This window comes from Pterocles gutturalis, unplaced genomic scaffold (assembly GCF_000699245.1).
Source record: "Pterocles gutturalis isolate BGI_N339 unplaced genomic scaffold, ASM69924v1 scaffold26818, whole genome shotgun sequence".
NCBI classification, from domain to species: domain Eukaryota; kingdom Metazoa; phylum Chordata; class Aves; order Pterocliformes; family Pteroclidae; genus Pterocles; species Pterocles gutturalis.
In genome coordinates, this window is record NW_010121246.1 from 7,780 (window position 1) to 18,668 (window position 10,889).

A 10,889-nucleotide genomic window follows, 5' to 3' on the forward strand; every position below is an offset into this window, starting at 1 on the left:
TCCTGGAGCTTGGAAATATTCCTGAATGTCATTGTGGACTGTTGCAATTACCAGATGTTAGATTATCTTTGAGCCATTGGAGATTATGTTGTGGCATATTTATCAAAACCTTTTGGTTTTCCTTCTGGATTTTGTTTCATTTATTAGTGTGCTACCAGTGTTTTCTTAAGCTTAACTTTACATTTTATTTCACTTTAAGCAGAATCCCACAACACTGCCCAACTTATGCTTTGATAGCATGGAATGAAATAGAGAGAGTGAGAAAATATTGATACTCTAAGCTGTCGTAAGCAACTTTGAGTGAAAGCAAAATCCTTTATGCGCTAAAGAACAGCTTGTGAAAGCCATGGCTGATCTGTTAGTTCAGTCCTCTTTACTAGAACTCACATGATCTGTCAAGTACGCTGTGCTTTACAAAGTGTAGTTTCATGGAGAAGATCTCTCTGTTCTGAGCTGGCTTGCAGCACTAGTGCCTTACTAACTCACGATAATAGGCTCTAGGTAGCTGAAGTGTTCGGGAGGGAGAAATTCAGAAGCGTGTAGGCTCAGCCCATCGGCTTGAGGATATAGGTAAGATTTATAGCGTCTTTCTACCTTTGGATTAGAACAATGGCCTTGATAGGCCTCGTAAACTTATTTAAGTAGTTGACGTGTTGAACCTCTTTGTTAGGATGATGTGCTCCTGTCTTGCTACAGCTTTACATTTAAATAGCGCAATAATAGTGGTGGTTCTTTATTCTGCATATAACATTGAGAAATTTTAGGTTTAAAATGTGAGCTGTTTATCACTGCTTCTAGTAGGCCTTCCTCACTTCTTTGCAGCTTTTATAATTTTGAATTACAATGTTACTGACTTGCTTTCAATGTCTGTACAGGAGAAAATAGCAATATGCACTTCACTTTCTCCAAGTTTTTCTTCATCCTGTCTATCAAAGTACTGTTTCTTGTTGTCTCCTTTTTTCCCATTCTCATTCACTTCATGGTGTTCCTTCTCTGTTTATTTAGAGATCTCTTTCTTAGATAACCTAGCAGAAATGTAAATGTAAATTTTATCAGTACATTTTTGCCCAGACCTCTTAATAACTGTAAATATAGAAAGTGGGATCCTTTCCAAACGAAAACTCTTATCCTTCAATCTGGCAATATTCATGGGTGGGGGTGATCCCCTGTCTCTCTTACGAAAATAGATTCTTAACATCAAACATTTTTGGCTCAGACTGCAAACAGAATATCTGCAGTGTTGTGTTATTTTAAAACTGACATGCTTTTGAAGAGCTCAAGGAAGGTGGATCAGAGCAAATGATGTTCTAATAAATGTTGTTATGGAAAAAAGATTCAGCAGAAGATAACTTTTATTTTGCTTGTATTCAAGGAGTTGTCAGTCTATATTAATATAAAAGAGAGGAGAAAAAGGGAAAGATGTATGTGGTGAATGACTCTGAGATGGATCAATTTATTTTTTTTCTTTGTAACAGTAGCAGAACTCTGCCATTTTGACCTTACCAAAGAGGAGTACTTGGAATAAAACTACAGCATACAGAAGTCTTCACATGAACCTTCAGTTTTGCTTTGAAGCATATGGGATATATTTAGTTTTAAAACTCCTGAAGACTGAGACAAATCTAGCTTTATAGCAGGGTACAGTGGTGTTCTTGAGGTGCTGTGCTTGGTGGGATGATGCACAATAGGCTAATGAGACCATAAGTTAAAAGTGAGGAGAATTCAGAGAGAACATACCCTTCTAGTCTAAATGTTTTTAAATTCCAGTACTTGTAATAATGAGTAATTTTTTGGGAAGGTTCTCTGAATTGTCTTCAGGAGAGTATTTGAGCTATGGATAAGTATGCAGGGTTTCAAGGCAGATGTAGAAAGATCTATAAGATATTAAGGAACTAAGGGAGCCATTTTATTCAGCTAGCATTTGTGAAATGACCCCTGCTTACTTAAAGTCAGTCCTGCTGTGGTAGGTGTAAAGATATATATAAATGAAATGAGAATATACATATAAATGAGACTTGAATGAAAGATTGTATCAGAAAGAGGAAGTGGTTGCTAAATGAAAATACCATCATAGTAAAAAAGGAATATTTAAGCTCAGCAATCTTTCCTCTTCTAACAATGACTGAAATGCAAATTTTGAGTGTAGCTTCTCATAGTAAGGAGAATTCATAAATGGATGTCACTTTGCTGCAATGATCCTGAAACACCCCTGAAAACCAAACTGCTGCAGGATGCTTCTGGGAGTGAGGGAGTGTCGCAAGCATCCCATACTCTAACTCACTATCATTGCTCTATTGAACCCACCTTTTGCAGGTGAGTTTGTCATAAAGTATCCAAGATAAACTCTGTAGGAACATACAGTAGGGTGTGATATTTACTAAGAGCACAGAGGCTAGCAATCTAAAAAAAAAAAAAAAACAGTCTTACAGATAGCAAGCTTAAGTGCAGCTTGTGTTTTTTTCTCTCCTAGTGGGTTGGAGGTTATATGCTTTTCTGCTGAAGGCTGATACATAGATTACCTCCAGGTCTGAAGCAATTTAAAGTTATCTAGGATAGTGTTCTTGTAGTGGTTGTGAATAGGAAATAGGATTTTCTGCTTCTAATATTGTCACATTTAATCTCATCCTTGTTAAATTATAGCTGATGTATTGTTTTGGTCAACAGAGTATTTTTATTAGTACAACCCCCCAGTGATTATTAGCAGGAGCAAAATTAGACCTACTGCATGATTAAATTCCTAAAGAGCTGAAACTAGCATTCAGTAGTCGAGGAAGGCTTCCTTTTTGCCTGTAGCAAATACATAAGAGGATTTTCTTCAAAATATGATTCATTAAAATGTCTATGCTAATGACTACAAAAGGAAAAAAACAAAGCTACAGCCAAGAGTCCCAAGGGTGCCTCTCATTACCAGATAAGTAATCATCAGAGGTATGGGAAGCTTAATTAAATGTCCGTGCAGTGGTTTGAATTTATGAACTGTTAAAAGCTGTTCTGGCAAAAGATTGCAAGTGATTAAAACCTGTAAAGTCAGTGGAGATTGGTAACATCTTAAATTGTTTTTCTTGTTCTTCATTCACTGCTTGGAAAGTGAGAATAATGGGATTCTGTTCTGGATGAATTTGGAACACAGTGATGAGCATCTGTGTAAACGAGTAACTGTATATTCAGTGAATTTCTGGATGAAATGCAGTAAGGTTTGTGGCCATGCCTTGGGAGTTTATTTACAGTATTAGTGAAAGAAAATAGAGTGTATCTGTCCCAAAAGCATTCTTCATCTGTGTCCCGGGAAGAATTCTGAAAACTGTTGTATGTTACTTGTAAATAAGATTATTGATAAAATTCTACACAGAGGAGTAGAAATGGGTAGACAGCTTTTCAGTGTTGGATTTATTAACTCTTCTGCGGCTGTCTTCACAATAAAAATTGTGCTTTCTTAACTTCTGTAACTGCGACTTAATAGAAGTACCCTTCAAGATACAACAGAGGTGGGTACTGCTTAGACCAAGACTTGGGGTCCCAACTTGAACTACAGGATGGTGCAGCCTTGGGAAAGCCACTGCTGTGCAGTTTTCCACCTTTGTCAAAGGGAGACAATACCTTTAGAATTGGTTATGTGAGTATGAGGTTGGAGATAAGAATATGAGAGAGATTACTGTGCTTTTATTGAGGGTAGCACATGAGAACTGGTTACTTCTAAACTAGAGCATATTGTTTCATTGGTCCATAGTAACCATTCATTTATTTTTCTCGCCAAACAATTTGGGTGTAAGACAGAGAGGCATCAATTGCCTTATACTATACCCATGGAATTTATGAGAAATCCATTGTGGGCAAGACTGAAATATCATCTGGCCTTGCCTGTGTTAGTAGCTAGTTGTGGATGCTCAGAGTAAGAACAGAGCAGCCTTACAGTGCTGCTACTTATTTCCCCGCATATTCTCCCAGGGTTTTACGATCTGTGGCTATATATATATATATACACCACATATATATATGCATATATATAGACCACACTTATCCAGAACAAAAAGTTCTGGATAAGTATCCACAACAAATACAAAAAGTATCCACAACAAAAAGTTGAAAAACAATACTACCTGAAAAGCACTTAGTGGAATTTCAAAATTAGGAGCTGTTTTGCTCGCAGATGAGTGTTTGCTTTGTACACCCGCAAGCCTTCCCTCCCTTAATGAGGTGGTTGATGGAGTACGAGCAGAGTGCAAGCCTCTGTCAGCTCAGCAAGATGTGTTTATTGTGATAGCAGCTGATGTCAAGCCCCACGAGTGCTCTGAAAGATTGGTGTTGGATTGCAGGCTCTTCAGTTTAGGTAGTTCTCACCTAATCTAGGTATGCTTCTTTCTCTCTATATTTTCTTCAGGAGTGAATAACATTGGGTGGTAGGCTGGTGTATCAAAAACGGTCAAGACTAAAACTATTTTTTATAGAAATGTCTGTGCTACACTTGGGTGATGTGACACCAAAGGGGAGGGGCAGCAGCTCATCCTGTGTGTTTTTATGAATTGTAACCCTTCCTTGTTTCTTATCCTGCAGGTCGGTGAGCTGGTAAAGGTCACAAAGATTAATGTGAGTGGTCAGTGGGAAGGAGAATGTAATGGCAGACGTGGTCACTTTCCATTCACACATGTCCGTCTGCTGGATCAACAGAATCCTGATGAGGACTTCAGCTGAGTGTGGCTCAACAGTTGCGCTTACAGATGGGAACAATCTCAACTTGTTTTTATTGCAGATGCCATCAAGACTATGTTCTGACAGATGTTGAAAGCGGTATTGCTTGTATAAGCATTCTGATAACCTGCAAACCCCTGGGACTGAACACCACCATTCCTTAATCAAGGGTCATGTAATTCAGGGTACGACAGTAGATAACTTGTGTGTCAAGTGGCAGAACTAGTACACGATTATAGGTTCTAATGCCTGCTTATGTCCATGTGCACAGCAGACTGGACCTTGCCAGCAGCAGCAGTTGGAGAAAGCAGTACCGTAGATGTTACAATAACATTTATAGCTCTCTCCAGTCTTATTGCTTATGTTGCTTCTTCCTCAGGCAATGAACATCAACCTTAGACAATTCAATATATAGATAGAAATTTCACAAATTTATCCTGGAGCTGTCTCCATTTTTTTTTTTTCCATCCTGAATTCTCTGTCCTAGAAAGGCTGTATAGTGCTTTGCATGGTCGATTGACTATGCACAGTACAGATTTCTGTAGAGCCCGTTGAGGACAGCCTTATGATTTACAGATGTTTACCATTTTAATGGTAAATGACAGATCAGATCGACCTCGGAATTCTAGAAGTTTGTGGACACTAGATTGATTTCTTCAGTACTGTTGATGCTTCAAACATAGCAGCTGATTTTAAATTAAAATTTCTATTAACACACCAGTATCTCTTTTTATCCACAAATATAAGGCATATGGAAGTGTAAACATCCATATCAGTGCTGAAAAATACTTGCGTAGCACTTTAATGCATAGCTTTAAAGCAGTGTTTGAGTCATTAAATATACTAAAATATTAACACTGCTTTCCAATAAAATTAAATTATATAGGGCCAGTTTAATTTTTCTAGAATTCTTCAATACTCCTGTTGTACAATAATCTTACAGTACAAATCAGCGTCAAACATGGTGAACTGACAAACCAAATATTACTTTCAAGTTACTCTGGGGACTCTTCTGGCTTAATTCCCATCTGTAAAATATTTGATAGTGGATTCATGAGGATTTTATTTTTAATAAACTAATGGAAAATACTTGTGTGCTTCTGGATTGATTCTCAAAAAGCATAATAGAGTAAATATGGCTTCATAGCTCATAATGAAAATCAGTGCATTGAATAAGTGATATTATGCACTGCTTGATTTTTTTTTTTTGTCTATTCTTCTTATCTGGTTTTCTCTAACATAAATCAGAATGGATTCAGTAAGTTTTGTAAACTAAAATTAAAACACTGAAGTAACTATCCTTTGCCTGTACTCTGCATTGTTTTACAAACACAGCACTCTAGTGACCAAACTTAAGAAAACAAATTTTGTAACTTTGACTACAGTGTAATCCATACAGAACATTTTTTTCTAAATGCTATCAAACTGAAAATGTTATTTTGGATGTTGCAAATCATGTGACTAGAATGGCTCATTGGATGTAAATGCTGCAAGGGCTAGTTCCCACTGCAAAGGCTATTGCTGCAAGGCACCGACCCACACAACAGAATACTGGTAACACTTTACCTCAGAACTGTGTAACATGCTGGAAATGATAATATTTCTGTTCTATTTAAGTACTAGTTGTTTTACTTCAAAACTAATCCATCAGCAAGTCTGACTAATTTTCAGGTAATGAGCAGTCATTAATTCTGTAGACTAACGCCAATGTACATTAATTACACTTTTCCATCACCAGTCTCATAAGCACTACTGAAGATTATTAGAAAACTGACAGTTGTGACAGTGGTGTGAGAAGAATGGTAACAAAGAATTGCAGTACTATTCTAGCTTGGATTGCTCTTTTGGTTAGGGTGATGTGCCAGTGATTGTGGGATCTCTTCTAGTTTTGTACAAAATCTACTTTGAGGAAAACAATTGAGAAACTAGGTTCTGTAACACGTTGGTTTCTTTAAGGCTAACTTGTATTTTTCCTCTGACCTTGGTATTTACTATGACTGATTTTTTTTTTTTCAATAGCTGCACTCTAAATAACAGACTTGATACTGAGTTTATCAGTTGCCCATATATGCTTATATTTTTCTTCAGGCATTGCAAAATAAACATAATGAACTGTGTGTTCTTAGAGTAACACATTTTGTTCTGAAGTATTTTTTGCAGTTGCAATTAATGAAAGCCTCTATGTTTGTACCTTTCCAATCAGCAATTATTTTAAGATACCAAAAGAACTTTTTTCTGAAAGGAATTTTATTATGCAAATCCTACCTTTTTAATATGAAACACGTAAATTGAATTAACTAGCAAATACCCTGCAAACTTTGTAGATGTGTTTTTGTTAAGACTGTATAAATTGCGAGTATTTGTACACTTTGAAAGAGCAAAAAAGAGGAACTAGAGGAGTCTTAATAGCTGCTGTTGCACTAGAATCCTAAGTTCTTGTCAAGCAGTTTTTCTTAGTCAACTGATACATTAATGCAACTGTTTTCCACTATTCAGTTCTAAGATGAAATGTGATTTTGTTTCATAGGTGATAGAAATGAGTATGTTTGCATTTGGAAGAAATGGACATTTCAACTTATCAAGCTCTTAAAGGAAAATAGGTAGAACATATGTTCATTAACATGTAGATTAAATCCTTTTGTGGCCTTTGTTTATCCTCTTCTATTTGTTCCCTCCCTTCTCCATGCGTGCAAAAAATTCATTGCTAAGAATGTTGGTCACAATCTTTTGTCTCTACTTGGCTGTGTTTTGGGTCTCTTGTGCATAGGCAGGTGTTAGAACTAGAATAATCATTTCTAGAAATACACCGTGAAAGCAGAATGCTCAATTACACTGTGTTCTTCTGGTGCATTTACACATTATATCACACTAAAAAGTACAACTGGCTGCTATGGTTTTTTTAATATATATTTCATTTTGGTAAACCCCAGCCTTTTTACTAATATTTGACCTGGTTAAATCTTGTTAATCTGTTTGAATTGTATTTGTTAATAATGCAAATATTTCTAATCATCTTAAGAGTAAAACACTTCATTTTTGTTAATGGTTTTGGGGAAGGATTCTAACCAAACCAGTTTGATGAAAAATATGAACATGTGCCATTGTATTATAACACTATCCACTTTCTTGACAGTTAAAGTCTTCTTTTATTTTTTTTGTAGCATGTAATGTATATGTTCATAGTACGTGAAGTAAATAAAAGTATAGCCAAAACTTTGACTTGGTGTCATTCTCATCAGCTGTTATTGCAATACTTGCATTTAATAATAAAAAAATAGAGCTGTGGGTGTGGCCATGTTTAATTGGCTATACTAGTATGAAAACAATTAAACATAACACCTGCAGAAGTAAGACAAACCAAGTAAATAAAATAACTTATCAACCAGTAAAATATGTCTCTTTTGAAACAAGGTGGCCTGAAATCAAATGAGTTGCTTGAGTCAAGGGTCTGGGGTGAAAAAGTCTATTCTCGCTGCAAAAGAGGACTTGTGAGGAATGTTAAGATGAGACTTTGTAGCTGTTAGTCTCACTTCTGCCTACACAGGTGTGTCAGGAAATAGTTTGGGGATTTTTTTGGATGGTGTCCATCTGTTTAGAAGGATAAAAAGCTGTTTATTCATGCCATGTGGGAGAACATTTGTAACATGAGTCTGCATTAGATCTATTTTTGCCATTGTAATCCTTAAATACTGCAAGGGGACAGTGGCTTCTAGGCCCCCAAGGATAAGAATTGTAATGGCAAGACTACTATATGATATGTGAAACCAGGCAGTTTAATTTGGCGTGTACACCAAAGAACAGTTCTGGCACCACAGCAGTGAATTCCTTAGCATGGTGTGCCATGGTTCATCATGGGCCAAAACCTTGAGGCATTCAAAATCCCTTAAAACATTTGTCCTGAAGGTGCTCCCTAGTTCTTCAGGCTCTTGCTGCATGGAAAAGGCCATGTTGTACATTCCCAAATAAACACTACTTGCTTCACTGTCCATTGTTTCTAAAAGTATACAAGGACCAGTCTCGTTAATGGTAGTACTGCCGTAATCATTTTCCTTGCTGGTAAGGGCAAGGACAGCATTTGTTTTCTTAGTCACTCCAGTGCAGCGATGGCTCCTATTTTAGTTGGTTCCTATTCAGTTGGCTGGCTGCTACAGATAACTTTCTCAATCAATACTGTTTTGTGGAGTCTTTGAGTGGGACATTACTTTTTAAATGAGTGACTTTGCATTTAAGCATACTGAGATGCCAGACAGGTTTTCCTGTCTCCACAATAAAGACTATCATATCAGCTTCAGATGGAAGAAAGTTAATTTTCATAGGTAAAAGTACTGCCCCCAGCTTTGCACCAGTGTTCATACAACTTGGCTGCAGCAGAGCTACAATCCAAGAGTGCCTTTAAATTAGATGACCTGACATAATTTAAGAGCGCACTGCAGCCAAAAGGAAGAGGTTCTACATGCCTTTCCTGCCCTGACAGCCATGTCCTCCAGCTACTTAACCTCAGGCTGGTATTTGCAGAATTTCTCTGTGAGCTGATACAACACAGGACTTACACAGAAAACTATTGTCCCTCCTTTTACCTTCCTGACAACAAGGGTTTTGGCTGCAGTGGTTGAATCAACTCATGTAAAAGCTGAGGGTGCAAGGGACAAACAAGGATTGCATCAGCAAAGTATGCTTTGAGTATTTCCCTGTACTGGACTGCTTACTCCTCACGCTTCACCAAATCCCTGACCAATTTCCAAATATCTGCATGCCATCCATAACAAGCACATTCAGAAGTATTAGAAGTATTTAGACAATATGCTATAATTCAGCAAGCGTATCAAGCATGCACCTTGCTTTTGGCAAATAAATATGCTTAAAGTGGTCTGGTTTATTTATATTGTTGAGCTCTCTACAACTTGAGTGCCAGCTGAACATGAGGATCACAAACGTTCCTAAATTGATGCACAGTTCCCATACAAAAACTAAGCCTCAGTTGCTGAAAAAATAGACTTTTATGGTCAAGATTTATGAAGTTGAGAGGTGATTTGCAAGTCTCACAAGGATTTTTTGTATATTTACGCAAATACATGGTAACTGTATACTGCTGGGATCTTTTGGGTGCCTACCAGAACTCTGTTGGTGATGGTACTGTGAAATTTACAAACAATTCAGAGGTAATGTGTAGAATGATTCCCAATTTCAACAAAATCAGCATTGTCTTCAACTTGACTTTACACCCAGTTTTCACCTTAGTCCAGACATGCTAATGTCTTTGTTTTTTCTTTTATGGAATTCTGATGAGAATCCTGAGACTTGAAAAAGAGTTGGGGCCCAAAATGTCCCATGGACACAGACCATTGATTTTCTGGGTAGGCAAACAGTGATAAAAAAAAAATCATTGTTATATTTTTAGATAAGTTTGGAAGAAAACCATAAGGCTATGTTAATTTTACACACCCTAAAGGTGCTGTTCAGCAACTGAAATGATGTGTTCATCAGGAAACAATAAACTACTGAAATAAAAAGTGCTTTAAATGGTGCTCAGTCACACATCAAGGCCCATTTCAGTGGGCACAATGCAGCAGGGTAAATAGAAGGATACCTGTGTACAAGAGGTGCCAGGACCTGCCCAATATCTTTGCTGTGTATCGAAAGCTGCGAAGGTCTCTGTGCACTCCTATACCTCAGGAAGGCCGAGAGTCTTTAGCCTGCTCAACCCAGGAGACACTGGAAAAAGAGAGATCCAAGACTTCATTCACAGCTACCCTGAGAAAATCTTTGAAGATTACATTTATACCAGCCAAGCATAATCCCTTCTAGTTCTCTCAAACCATTCCAATTTCAGAAATTGAGGCATTATCTCAATTGTTTAAGTGTACGCACCGCTTTTTGAGAAGCACTCTGTGAGGAACTTGTGAAACATTCAATTTTAAGTTCTAGTTCTTCTAGCTTCTTAAAACCGTTAAATTATAACGTCCTACATCAGACATAGCGTTGGAGGCGATACTTGAGCGAACACCCTGGAGAGACGGCAGAACCCTGCTAAATGGCACCTTCTGCCTTGCACTCATTTCCAGATTCACTGTTATCTATGGTGAATTATTTGTACAAAACCACACAGAGGGGTATTCAAACAGTGTTGTCAGCGGTGGAGGGCGGCAGAAACACGTTCCCTGAGAGAAAGAGACGCACTGAGGGAAATGCCATTCTCCCCCGGC

The 10,889-nt window shown here is 37.5% G+C and overlaps 1 protein-coding gene across 1 annotated transcript in view; it reads left to right on the forward strand.

Moving 5' to 3' along the window:
• CRK (v-crk avian sarcoma virus CT10 oncogene homolog) overlaps positions 1 to 5,775 on the forward strand; it is an 8,439-nt gene extending 2,664 nt beyond the window's left edge. Inside the window, exon 4 of the mRNA XM_010077184.1 lies at positions 4,552 to 5,775. Within this exon, the coding sequence (XP_010075486.1) occupies positions 4,552 to 4,689 (138 nt within the window). The 3' untranslated portion in view covers positions 4,690 to 5,775. The remainder of the gene's footprint in view (positions 1 to 4,551) is intronic.
• The last annotated feature ends 5,114 nt before the right edge of the window (positions 5,776 to 10,889 follow it).